At 27.4% G+C, this 13,844-nt stretch overlaps 4 protein-coding genes across 5 annotated transcripts in view; 2 read left to right on the top strand and 2 right to left on the bottom strand.

Moving 5' to 3' along the window:
• Positions 1-1,300, top strand: part of LOC106790488 (ADP-ribosylation factor-binding protein GGA3) — a 7,889-nt gene extending 6,589 nt beyond the window's left edge. Inside the window, exon 12 of the mRNA XM_014755431.1 lies at positions 1,247-1,300. The gene's annotated coding sequence lies outside the window, so the exon portion shown is untranslated. The remainder of the gene's footprint in view (positions 1-1,246) is intronic.
• A 169-nt stretch (positions 1,301-1,469) lies between these two features.
• On the bottom strand, positions 1,470-4,828 carry LOC106790489 (protein arginine N-methyltransferase 1). Its single transcript, XM_014755433.1, has 8 exons — positions 4,725-4,828; positions 4,163-4,504; positions 3,164-3,333; positions 2,890-3,045; positions 2,585-2,772; positions 2,228-2,454; positions 1,752-2,111; positions 1,470-1,670 (listed from the first exon to the last, which is right to left on the bottom strand). The coding sequence occupies exons 1-8, from the start codon at positions 4,735-4,737 to the stop codon at positions 1,561-1,563; spliced, it is 1,566 nt and encodes a 521-aa protein (XP_014610919.1). The 5' UTR covers positions 4,738-4,828; the 3' UTR covers positions 1,470-1,560.
• A 255-nt stretch (positions 4,829-5,083) lies between these two features.
• LOC106790492 (pyruvate dehydrogenase E1 component subunit beta, mitochondrial) lies at positions 5,084-7,654 on the top strand. 2 transcript variants are annotated; one of them, XM_014755435.1, is made up of 5 exons: positions 5,084-5,295; positions 5,382-5,444; positions 5,825-6,031; positions 6,099-6,729; positions 6,808-7,654. In XM_014755435.1, exons 1-5 carry the CDS (start codon positions 5,284-5,286, stop codon positions 6,954-6,956), a joined length of 1,062 nt encoding a protein of 353 aa, XP_014610921.1. In that variant the 5' UTR covers positions 5,084-5,283; the 3' UTR covers positions 6,957-7,654. The 2 variants fall into 2 exon arrangements, with proteins under 2 accessions (XP_014610921.1, XP_014610922.1); XM_014755436.1 differs by having other exon boundaries at positions 5,086-5,255.
• A 58-nt stretch (positions 7,655-7,712) lies between these two features.
• LOC106790490 (acidic fibroblast growth factor intracellular-binding protein) lies at positions 7,713-9,394 on the bottom strand. Its single transcript, XM_014755434.1, has 6 exons — positions 9,237-9,394; positions 8,954-9,155; positions 8,654-8,881; positions 8,334-8,561; positions 7,996-8,250; positions 7,713-7,920 (listed from the first exon to the last, which is right to left on the bottom strand). Exons 1-6 carry the CDS (start codon positions 9,319-9,321, stop codon positions 7,842-7,844), a joined length of 1,077 nt encoding a protein of 358 aa, XP_014610920.1. The 5' UTR covers positions 9,322-9,394; the 3' UTR covers positions 7,713-7,841.
• Between the last annotated feature and the right edge of the window lie 4,450 nt (positions 9,395-13,844).

Here is a 13,844-nt window from a genome sequence, read left to right as displayed (position 1 = left end):
AAATAAGTAATTGTACGTTACACTTATTACTATATATATATATATATTTCATTTCAGTTATTTCTCAATATACTTGCTTTTAAGAAGTTCTGAAACTATAAATGTCTACGATTGACTAAAGTTATGCCATCAAATATTTTATTTCTATTGAACGAACATAGTAAAAAGAAACAGAAAGAAAGAAAAAAAGAATAAAATGGTCTGAAAATATTATATTAGAAATGATATTTATTATTTTTGTTTCTTTTTTTTGTTTGTTATTGTTGTTATTGTATTCTGGTATATGAGATATATTTTAAGAAATATATTTTACAGAGTTGTCTCGATATTAAATTATATCTGCAAATAATAGCACATAATAATATGTATATTTAAGCATTAATAATGAAATACAAGTTTAATTACAAATTCTTTATCTACTCTTCGTCTTTCTATCTTTTTCATTAAATAATGTTTTCTAAGAAGTACTTTTATAATAGATAATATCATTTTAATTTCGTTGAAGAAAAAATTGTAGCTTAATGTATAGCGATAAGATGGTATTATCAATTGTTTTATATGCCTAAAGTAAATGTATAACATTACATAGTAAATTTAATTAATTAATTTAATTAAATTTTGTTTTTCTAAATTTTAATATTTTCAATAGAATATAATATTGCTGTTATATTCTTAAATGAATAATATTAATTTAATAGATACAGGCATATAATATTTTGTTACATAGTATATTATTACTCTAAAAAATTTTCATGCAAACGTTTAGCATATATTAAATGCTATTAAAAAATACTTTATTTTAATTCTTTCTCTTTCTCTTTCTCTTTCTCTCTACGTGTTGTTTAATCTTTGTAATAATAATATTATTATTTTTATTGTTACAATTTGACTAAAAGTAGCTTCATAGCAAATGTTTAAATAGTTTGGAAAAATAATGGTGGTCCACAATAGAATAAAGCTAAGGCATATTAGGTGGTAGGAGTTAAGCGATGCTTAATAATATCAACAGTTCGTATATGTGTATATGTTATTCGTAGAACTGTTATTTAAATTATGATCTAAAAATATCTAATGAAAAAAACTAAGGCCACTCATTTTCGTTTATTTTGTTTGTTTTTTTGATTCTGTTAGAAGGATATTATTTAATTGTCTTTAGAATGGAACTATTTTAACTGCATGATTATCTTTCGTTTATTAAGCGTATAGTCTTATGAAAATATTATTTGTCCTTCTCTTTGTGTTTCAGAATCAATCAAATTAAATAGAACTGTCTGCTAATGCACATGAAATTACTTAATGCAATACAATCCACAATGGAATGTATAAATTGTTCAAAGTAAGAAATTTAAAATGTGTTCTACGATGGTAGTAACTTCTAGATGATATCTAAACGTTATTATTTTTGTTATTGTGTGCATCTATGAAAAATTGAAAATAAAAAATAAAAAAATAAAAAAGATTAAAGAAAAGAAAGTTGGATAAACATACTAAAAGTATCGATTTAATAAAGATATAAATTTTGTTTAATAGACTTACAATGCAAAAGCATATCCATTAAATCTAATTCATATAGTAAACTTGACTAAAATCTTTGATGTGAATGGTAATGATCAAACCACGAACATCTTTAATATGCCTGCGACATATTAATTTGCCGCTTAAGACTTCACCTATAACAATAATTTTTATATTATTTCTTTTTTAATACTATAGTTTATAATGTTAGAAATATATATTAATTTAAATCTTACCTTCGGTTATACTAATAGGTTCTTTTAAAGAAAATACTGTTTGTTTCCAGTGGGTGGGAGAAGCATTTGGTCCAGTACTGAAATTGATTGCAGTTTCTAAATCAAAGAATACATCAAAGTAACCAATTATCGCAGTCAATGATCCTGTTTTTTTCACAGTTAAATTGAAAGGTGCGGAGAAGTTAACACAATCTGTAGTGACTGTGTATAAGTCAAATGTCTGAATTTCGGCAGCAGTGGTTATAATATATTCAGACCTACAAATTTCTATGCTTGGTTCTTTCAAAACTTCGCTTTTCATACAGCTCATTTTAAAACCGTAGACGTTTGACCAATAATCAATCAAATCCACGTATCTTTCTAAAAATTAATTTATCTTCCATTACTTTCTCGTAATATAAATTGAAAAAAAATATATAAGAAAAACTATATATAAAATTTGTAACATCGATTTAAAATATTACTACTTTACTTACGTGTATCACCACTTCCAACTATACTCATTGAACATCTGTTTGGCATTAGTACACCATTAGCGACTAAATAATGATCCCTTGCATAAATAACTGTGTCTAACATTCCTTCAAATAACAAAAAATATCCCATCCATTCGGAGATAATAGCATCTACTTTTTCTTCTCCGAGCGAGATATCTTCTAAGCGACCTTTCTTTAACGTAATAACGTTATCTAAATTATTTTCCCTATAATAAATATAAAATTAAAATTAACATATGTTTATACTTTTATCAAATATTTCTCTCTCTCTCTCTCTTTCTTATGCAAATAAGAATAATCTCAAATTAATATTTTATTTTCATTTATATAAGATACCTTATAATATCCATAGCCTGATATATTACATCAGACTGGTCAACGCTAATAACTTTGCGACAACCAGATATTGCTGCAAACATAGACAAGATACCTGTTCCACAACCAACATCCAACATTATACAATTATTAAATCTAGTAGAATTTGAAAACAGCGCATCACGATAACTTTTTGTTCTTATTGAATCCTATAGAGAAAAGAAAAAGTATATGATATTTTATTTATATGTAATACGTTTATTGAAAATATTAATATCAAATCTTATACTTAAAAGATATTTTATATAAAAAATAAATATACATACTGTCAGCATTTCATGATGAATGGCAAAATGACTGTATGTATTAAAATATCCCTCATCGGCATGCGAATTACGTTTCGTTTCAATTATTTCTTCTATGTTCTCTTGTTCGTCATCCAAAACTAATTTTTGTGCTTTTTCTACCATCTCGTTCACTTGCTGAAATTGTATTAATATATTAATTTAAATCTCTTTATAGTAATACGTCTAGCATGATAAAAAAAAAATAATAAAAAAAGAAAATCATATACAATATACAATGATCACATCTTAATACCTGTTTAGCTAAAAAGCATGCTATTTCACGTTGTTCTAGTTGTGCTTTAAGTGTCTGAATCGTCCTTTGTAGCTCAGCAAAATGCGCTTCCGATAAAGTAACGCACCCATTCTCTGAATTTACAGTGTAACTAATAGTGTTTACAGGTTTGTTTTCTAAATCTTCGACATCTTGAAGGAGAAAAAAAAATATTTGTACAGACACATATGCACGTATATCTGTACATGCACACGTCGCGTATAACATTACCATTTAAAACTATTAAGTGTAAATTTAATATTGGTATTGAAAGAAATTCATTTAAGAAATATTGTGTTTTGCGTATTATCAATAAAGGTACGTACTAGCATCGCGTTAAAACAATTAAATTATCCAATATTTTTTTTCATTTATTAGTAGCAGTACACATAGAAGCATGTTCTGAGAACTATCCATGTTATCAACGTTATACGTTAATCTCACCTGATATTATGCCAATTATAATATCAGAGTAATGTTGAATTTATATTACGTTATTTGGTATTTTTTGTATAACATTTGCATGCATCATTTTCCTATACATATAATATGTTGTATCAAATCTATGATTAATTCATTAATTAATTAACATTGAAATATATTGACAGATATAAACTGTCTATTACTCATGTACTATTAGTATGTTAACTATACACAATGCACTGCATAAAATGCTACTATATTACAATGAAACATAAACAGATATACAGGATGTCTTGTAAGTACGAGAGAGCAAGGTGTAATATTATATGAAAAACTATATGAACAAATTTTATTTCATATTTTCGACTTGGTTTTTCATATAGAATCATCCCCTGCTTGTTTGTACTATCAGTTACAGAAAACCCTGTATATACATATATTAGTAAATTACAATTTTACAGATTAAATTACAAATAACGGCTATACACATTAATTTTAATGTTAATATATACTTAGCCAACAGCATACTAATATCATAGATAATCAATAATAGCTTACCATACATTAGTAACGGATCATCCTCTATAACAGGATATAAATATTCATCATCTTGCCAATCTTTTATACATAAAGTATTTAATTGTTCTGGTTGAATATTTTTTTGTCGAATGAAATTGATTAATTTAATATATGAATAGGAATCAAGAGAGTGCTTTGTTATAAAATTGCTTAAAGCAAAATTATGAAGTACTTCAAGATGCTTCAATGCATTTGTTATTCCATCGGTAGTATCTTTACAAAAAAGACATGTAACGGTTTGAGTATCTTCATTGGTTTCACTCCAGTCATCACCACTATCCGCATCACTAGTTTCATCCATTTCAATGACCGGCATTACTTCTATTAAGAATAAAAAAAAAAATACAATTAAAAATAATTCTATGTACAAATTAAATAGAATAATAAGTATTTCGAAGTTATTATTGCACACGTATATATAGAATGATTTTAAATATAAAGAGAAATCTAAAAATGACATAAAATAATAATAATTCTATTATATATGATCAAATAGAAAAAAGATTAAACTTTAATGACTAAATATATATTAATTCTATACCTTGTTCTGTCATGATAAAGATTATAATGTTATTGATGCTCACGATTTTTTATACATAATGTTGTACATAATGATTTTTTTAGGTTAGAAAATCTATACAATGCATGAACTACTTTTTTATAAGATTAGGAACAAAGTATCATATTAAAGATTTTTTAAGTTGAAGTATAGAGTGGACACTGTCCAATGTTATTTACGAAAATATTTAGTTAGGATCAGTAACTTTTGATTACACACTATAAAACCGAAACGTTTCTGGGCATGCTCGAAATAGTCTTTTTTAATTGGTCATTGTTTTATGGACTCATTTACATAAATTTATCATGAGTATCAGTCCATCGTAACCTTGGCTTCGTTAATATACGTATTACGTTCATATTTTTGGTCGGAGTGGTGAAAATTAATTGAAATCCAGATTTAGTGACCCCTGACAAAAGGCACGAGGTGTAAGGAACAACGTATATTGATAATAGTCAGCGTTGTCTCATTCGAGCTCGTTTGTTCCATTTAGAAGGCCTAATAATGCTTACGGTAAATACAAGAGTTCAACAAGGCACACATGATTCAAGTAGTAAGAAATATTTGACGTCTACTATTTGAATAATGAAAGTATTTAACTAATCGTTCTTTTTTTTCTCTTTGATTGTTTTTTTATAGACTGCCTTGAGAGGGATCGTACGACGATCGTTTTCGACATCAAAATGTGCCCCAGCACAACAGGTTCAATATTTTATTCATATTTTCCAATTGTTAGAACATAACCTTTAATTAATGTTCAATCTATTATTATTTTTTAAAGATATATATTTATGTATTGTTAAAACAATGAATGACTTTAATCGTAGAATTATTTTCAATACTAATTCTTTTAATAATTATTTAACATTTATTTAAATAATGATTATCTAACAGTTCTGCTTGTTGAAGGACAGAGAAGGTCACATATTTTTAATTCTAATAATGTAATAGTTTTTATATTTGAATACTGATAAAGATAATACTTAGATTCTTTGGAATGTTATAATTGATATGCTAAGATTATGTTCTGACGTTCTCGTTTAATAAATCATTTTAATATTCATGTAATATTGTTACTGTAGATGACTGTGCGAGATGCTTTAAACTCTGCCCTGGATGAAGAAATGGAAAGAGACGAGAAAGTGTATTTACTTGGTGAAGAAGTAGCGCTTTACGATGGTGCTTATAAAGTTTCTAGGGGTCTTTGGAAAAAGTATGGTGATAAACGTGTCATCGATACACCGATCACAGAAGCTGGTTTTGCTGGCATTGCTGTTGGTTCTGCGATGGTAAGTAATAATTGTCATGTAAATATTAATGTAATCTAAAGAAATTATTCATTCTCATCTGATATAGGCTGGGCTTCGACCGATTTGCGAATTTATGACTTTCAATTTTGCTATGCAAGCAATCGATCAAATAATTAATTCGGCTGCTAAGACTTATTATATGTCTGCGGGTAAAGTTAATATACCAATTGTTTTCCGTGGTCCAAATGGTGCTGCAGCAGGTGTAGGTGCACAGCATTCTCAATGTTTTGGTGCTTGGTATAGTCATTGTCCTGGTTTAAAAGTAGTTTCGCCATATAATAGCGAAGATGCTAAAGGTTTATTAAAAGCTGCCATAAGGGATCCTGATCCAGTTGTCGTATTAGAAAATGAGATCCTCTATGGAGTTCAGTATCCAATGTCTAACGAAGCATTGGATAAAAATTTCGTTTTACCTATAGGAAAAGCTAAAATAGAACGTGTTGGAAATCATGTTACTTTAGTGGCACATTCCAAGGCCGTTGAACAAGCTCTTGAAGCAGCTAATGAACTTGCCGGGAAAGGGATAGAAGCTGAAGTTATTAATCTTCGTTCCCTTAGACCATTAGATATGGATACCATTATACAATCAATAGTGAAAACAAATCATTGCGTTACCGTAGAACAGGGTTGGCCACAATGCGGCATAGGCGCGGAAATTAGCGCAAAAATCTCAGAGAGTAAGTTTATATTCTTCATTTATTTATTTTATCTAAATTTATATTTAATATCTAATATGTATCGATAAATCTTTATAGGTGAAGCCTTTTATCATCTAGACGCGCCAGTAATTCGCGTTACTGGTGCCGATGTTCCTATGCCATATACGAAAAGTTTGGAAATAGCAGCATTACCACAAGGAGGCGATGTAGTCTTTGCTGTAAATAAATTATTAGGGGTAGAGTAGTAAATGATAGAAATATTTAGGTACAATTAATATCCTTTCGTCTCTGTTTTTCCTTTTCTTTTAAATTCAATTTTTAGTATATTTTTTTCTTTTATTTTAATATTTCTATATATATATATATGTATAAATAAATACATATAATAAGTACAAAGTTAGAAAAGGAAATAGAACAATTTCTTCAACATAAGATCAATCCGGATGCGAACATTTTTCGTCTCTTAATGTTTATGACTTAGATTTTAAACGAAATTAAATACGACATAATATGTTTATTTAACAACTACAGGGATTAACAAATCAGAAAATCTTTACACAGAGGTATTCATAAGGTTTCGGTGAATATTTAAACAATCAACGATTATATATATTCACACTATAATATATTCTTAAAATATATAATGCAATCACATATTGAATATTTATAAAATCCACATTTTAGGATAAATATTTTATTTATTGAACAGGACATATATTTCAATGTTAAATTATACTCCTATTATTATATATATTTAAATTATACTTTGCAATTTCTTAATCTCTTTTTTTTACACATGCAGATATATTGTTTGAACATTTATATTATAAAATGCTATGTTTGTAAATATGATAAATACCAATATACTGCCATATTTGAAATTGCCAACTGCCTTCATGTATGAGTTTGTGTCTCTAAAACAGAAATATATCAAACTCTTGCTGTATATTCATCAACATAATTAATCATATTTCAACATGCCGCATTTGTTTATTTATTACTTATTAGTGAGTAATAAATTATTATATCCATATCAATAATCTGTCTTGCCACTTGTTTGTTTTGATATGTTCCTTTTAAATATTTATCACATTTAATTTGTTTGTTGTTTCTGTGCTCGTTGTTATTGGTCATGTGTGATACATCCGTAATAAGCAACACGTTACAACTGTCATGTAACGTTCAAATGCATCTCTAATTTCAACCTCTCTGGAAGATAACATATATAATTCAATTGAAATAATGTTTTGCGTGTATAGAAAGTTCAATGACAAATATTTATACCTCAACACATCCATATCCAATGCACATTGTGTATAAACGGATAAGAAATTTCTGAGATCGGTATGAGACCAATTAACTTGCTTCCATGGTTCTATACATCTTTCAACTAATTCTAGAAAGAAAAATCTTAATTCTCTAGATCTGTGCAGACTACAGCCTATTCCTAAGATAGCTCTCGTGTAAGAACGGAAATTTGTATCAACTTCTTGGTACGAACGTTCAAGTAACATTGGTTTAAGTTTGATGCACACCAAGCTGAAATATATTTATATTAAAATAATTAGTATTTATTTATGGTATATTATCTTATATAGTATATAATATCTTATACAACTTACTGTTTGTGATGTTTATCGTTTTCTAATAGTATTCTACATTCAGCGAGTTCAACCAAAAATTCTCTATCAAGATCAGTATCAAAATACTCTGATCCGACACATCTATAAGTCCAAGCTGCCATCATACTATTAGCACAGTGATACAAATCGGGAAATGTGAGAAATTGCAATTTCCTTTTATTCATTTCAAATCTTAAACAAGCAATGAATACTACTGCTCCATAACGTCTGTAAATATTTAAATACTTATTTATATATATATATATATAAAATCGTATTAAATAATATAATTAGAAATAATAAAATGAATCTCTATGTACTTGGCAAGATCTTCAGAAAGTAAAAAAGTTTGTCTGATATTAGTGACCAAAGAGCCTGGTAAATCTTCAACGACTTTGAAAACTCTTTTGACATTATCGTACTGTCTACGACAACTTTTTAAAGTAATTCCAGTCTTTTCCGATACTTCGTCCATGTCTTTTCTACTTTTGGACGTTAATTTTTTTCCTAGTAGTTCTCGAATAACAACGTCGTCAAATTCATAGTACCTATAAAGTAATTAAATTATAATGATTTTGATCTTATTATAGAAATAGATAAATAAGAAATTGCATACTTACATTTCAATGAGCATTTGGCTAGTTTGTGGTTCTATTTGAAATGACAGTTGTTCAGTTGCAAGTTTTGTTGGAGTATGAAGTAATTTTTCTAACAATGCATATGTACGATAATGATCAAGAACATCTGAAGTTACTAGGTCTAAAGGTGCATTAGTTAGTAAACAAATTCCACGCTGTTGTAATATATTAACTGCATCGCTTGCTGTTGAAGAATTATTGATAATATATTTGATAAAACATAGTTACATATTATAATGTTAATCGAATATAATGAAAAACTTACAAGAATTTCCGTCAACCCATAATTGATAGATTTCAGGATCAACTAGAGTATAATTACTTACAAAAACGTCAACGTCAGACATCATTTTTGAAGGTTGTATTCAGATACATGTGCACTTACATTTTTTATATATATTAATTTTATTATTATATAATTATATATTTATAGTATTTATATATATGTATATATTTTTGTTTATTTTATAAATATTTAATATTTTCTAGTTTTTATAAATTTCTTTAAACAACGTTTATGAAATGTCAGGCAGATAACAATTTTAGGTTAAAAAGTTTTATGTATATAATTATTAATTTATATATTAATTTTGTATCAAATTATTATTAGGAATGAATCTCTTTATCATGATTCTAATTATTTATAACGTACATTAATAAATATGCACATACACACTATTATTTTTTAGTCGATTACAAATTGTGTTTATCGAATTTGAAGAGGTTTTTTCACACATGATTCTACTTATATCAGCTAGATAGAGTCATCATAATTTGACGCTCAAAATCAGTGTCAAACGTTACCATTGGATTGCACCTTCAGTTTCAGAAACTAACTATAATGAATTATGATTTACAACAATATAAAATAATTTAAATAGTACGCCAGTAAGCGACTCGAGTTAGCCACTATAGTGGTGCATGGACCTGAAAAAAATATCCGAAAAAGCCACTCTCATGGCAGGTCGGCTAAGCACCATATTGAAAATAGAAATGCTCTACCTTTATCTTATCGACAGTCGGTATTAGAATTTACCGACCGAGAAGATCTGATGGTAATTTACCATCAGAATTACCGACAGTAGTTTTGTATTTTCAATTATAAATTACTGATTAAATAATTAAATAATAAAGCGAGCAATCATAGATTTTGATTGAGCAATTAGTGAGCTATTAACAGCACTTATTCATTTCTTTCTGCTCTTGAGGTTTCTCCTGCGGTGAAGTTTTTTCTACTGTCGGTAATTCTGATGGTAAGTTACCATTAGATTTTCTCGATCGGTAAATCATATTACCGACTGTCGATAAGATAAAGGTAGATCACTACTGTTACCGATATGATGCTTAGCCATGTTACTAGAATTTCAATATATTTTAAACTTTCTTATTTCCTAGTAACTTTTAATAGCAAGGAGTGTACACAAAGTGAATGTGTAATTAAATTCTTTATACATTTTAAACCAAACAACAATTAGAAATCTAATATAGATATTTTGTTTTAATTATTAATTAAAGGAGTTTACTCATTAAGAACGATTGTCTTGGGACAAGTACGGGAAAAAGACTTACTAGATTAAAAAAAAGAGCGATATCATATTTGAGCTAGAAAAACCTGTCTTTCTATAATTATTCTTGAATTAAAAACTTGTTTCGAGATTGATGTAAACCTTTTTTTTCGATTTTTCAATTATTAATAACTAATTAAATGATTACTTAATAAAGTGAGCAATTATATGTATGGATTTTGATTGAGATATTAGTGAATAATTAAGAGCACTTATTCATTTTTTTCTGCTGTTGCAGTTCTATGCCAATTTTTTCTGTTGTTTTCTATTTAAATTTAAATTCTATAGTGAAAAGATTTTTACATTATCCTCGTAAATCATATACACATTATTCAAACATATTAGAAATTATTTATAATAGAATCCATCTATCTTTTTATCTATTTAAAAACAAATTTCTAAATAATTCGTAGTAAAAATCTCACATATTATTCTTATATCATATATAATAATTAATTAAAAAATTCATATATACGTAAATCAAATAATATATTAAACAAATGTTTATCTTATATTTTTTATAGTTATAATTTCGGATAAGAGTCTTTCGTACGTTAGTTTAAAATGTAGAGTTGATACGAAAATCTTGATAAATATATTATTTTCCCATTATACTTAATATCACTAAAAGAGTATATATATATATACTTGATTCTGGAGTACAGTGGTAGCATGTTGTATTCTTTCTATCTTCTTTTTCTTTCACTTTCTCTCTCTCTTTCTCTCTCTCTCTTTTACTATTTCTCTATTTCTGGGGGTGTTTCACTATTATCTCTCTCTCTCTCTCTCTCTCTCTCTCTCTCTCTTTTGCCGAGTCTGTCTTTCGCAGAGAGGAGGAAGGAAACGCTCCAGGAAATTCATTTGCAGAGACGTGGCACTGCGCGGCAAAACACGAATGATATATTTACATGGCGCCGAGGGAGAAACCGGCGAGATGGATTTACTCGAGAGAGCTTTATCGAGCGTTACGAGCTACCGTGCACGACGTATAAAGCGTACCTTTCGAGAAGGAGAAAGGGATCCGAATAGATAGATAGATAGATAGATGGATAGATAGATGGGTAAATAAAATAAGAGAGAAGATTATTATTCNTTGCCGAGTCTGTCTTTCGCAGAGAGGAGGAAGGAAACGCTCCAGGAAATTCATTTGCAGAGACGTGGCACTGCGCGGCAAAACACGAATGATATATTTACATGGCGCCGAGGGAGAAACCGGCGAGATGGATTTACTCGAGAGAGCTTTATCGAGCGTTACGAGCTACCGTGCACGACGTATAAAGCGTACCTTTCGAGAAGGAGAAAGGGATCCGAATAGATAGATAGATAGATAGATGGATAGATAGATGGGTAAATAAAATAAGAGAGAAGATTATTATTCTCACTAATTTTTGTTCTATCGAACATTTTTAATGGCAATTATATTTTGGTATTCTTTATTTATATTGTTTTCGGATAGATAGATAGATAGATAGATAGGTAGATGGGTGTAGATAGAATAAAAGTATTTATTTTTAATTTTTTAAAAATGCAACACATATATATTGAATCTTTTTTTTTATAATTTTTATTTATAATAAAAAAAAAGCAAACCGCAAATACACATAAATATACGATCATTTTTATATTTCGAGAATAACTTACACGTGTTGTTTAGTATTTTTGTTTTATTTAATATTATATACATATATAATATTAAAGATAATAAGAGATATCATTATCAATCATTTATAAATTTATCTAGCGTACAATTTCTAATGGAACATGTCGATGCGAAATGTTTTTCTATGAATAAGAGATGAAATTTCTATTTTTCTTTCTATAATAAAAAAAAGAAAAGAAAAAAGATCTTTCTTTTATTTTCGAGCAATTATAAGATCGCTCGTGGGGATTCTAATAAATATTATTATTATTATTCTTATTATTATTATCCGTGTTTATATTCGACCGGGAAAAATATGCACGTGGGATGATGATATCGATGTTAAAAATTTGTCGAAATAAAAAACAAAAAGAAAAAAAAAAAAAAGAAAACGAAAAAGAAAGTGAAAGATAATGAAGTAAAACTATACGAAAAAAGGGTAACCTTGACATCTCGCTCATTTACACTATATTACAACTTCTTTCCTTCTCACTCTCTCTCTCTCTCTCTCTCTCTATCTTTCTTTCTTTTATTTTTTATTTTTCTCGTTACATAACACTAATGTTTTTTGTTTAATGCCACTTTCGTTATCTATTTCTTATGATAAATGTTACGTTACGTTATTAAACTCGACTGTTCGTCGTCACGTTTCAAAATTCAATATAAATAATTACGATATTACTTATTTATGCATTATTATTAGCATTATTACTAATATTCATTCAAAAATCCCTACATACACATATGTGCATTATGTTTGTCATATTTGATATACATATATACATACATACATACATACATACACATATACATATATAAATTTACGTATTATGTTTAGTATAATATTCATATTTACACGTACATACAGAAGATTTCCACGCGTGACAAGTTTTATGAAATATACAACAACTCACGTTAAAGCAAGTGATAAGTATTATGTTTTATAAATCAATTTTTTTTTATTTTGTTTTTAAATCTTTTTCTCTCTCATTTGCGTGATTGAAAAGGCAAAAGGGGTAAAAGTAACATTTTTTTGTTTGTTTTCAAAATTTATCATTCGAATATTACATTACAATGAAATCTGTTTCCTTTTTTGAAATATTTCTTCTTAATTAACATACACATATTTGGTTTATATTCAAATGAAATGAAATTATATAATATTATAGGATAACGAATTCATTTGCATTGTACACATTTGTTTATTTAAAATAAACAATATTATTCGATCGATTATACGATAACTAAATATCTCTTTCTCTCTCTCTCTCTAATTAATAGTTATATCTATACAAAAAAAAAAAAAGAAAAAAATTTTCAAATCTGATAAATATTTACTAAAGAGAATACTGTTGTGGTCTATATCTTTCTTATTTTTTTTCTTCTTCCTATTTTTCTAATTTTTTTACATTTTCATTTATTTTTAATCGCTTCCCCTTTTCGCTTTCAAATAATTTGAATTTTCTAATTTACACAAGAGACTCTTTTTCGTAAGTTAACATATACGAATACTTTTATTCATATTGTTATATATATATATTATTCAATAAGATCGTTCGAGTAATTTGTAAATAAACATATTTAAATATTACACGAATATTCGTTGCTTATATAAATCAAAACAATTTATATTAATAAAAATAAAACGAAAGTAATTAAAAGAAAAAGA

Source organism: Polistes canadensis, unplaced genomic scaffold (genome assembly GCF_001313835.1).
Source record: "Polistes canadensis isolate GaletaPanama2010 unplaced genomic scaffold, ASM131383v1 scaffold_242, whole genome shotgun sequence".
Lineage (NCBI taxonomy): Eukaryota > Metazoa > Arthropoda > Insecta > Hymenoptera > Vespidae > Polistes > Polistes canadensis.
Note: the sequence above shows the minus strand (reverse complement) of the source record. Positions and strands in the feature narration are given on the sequence as shown.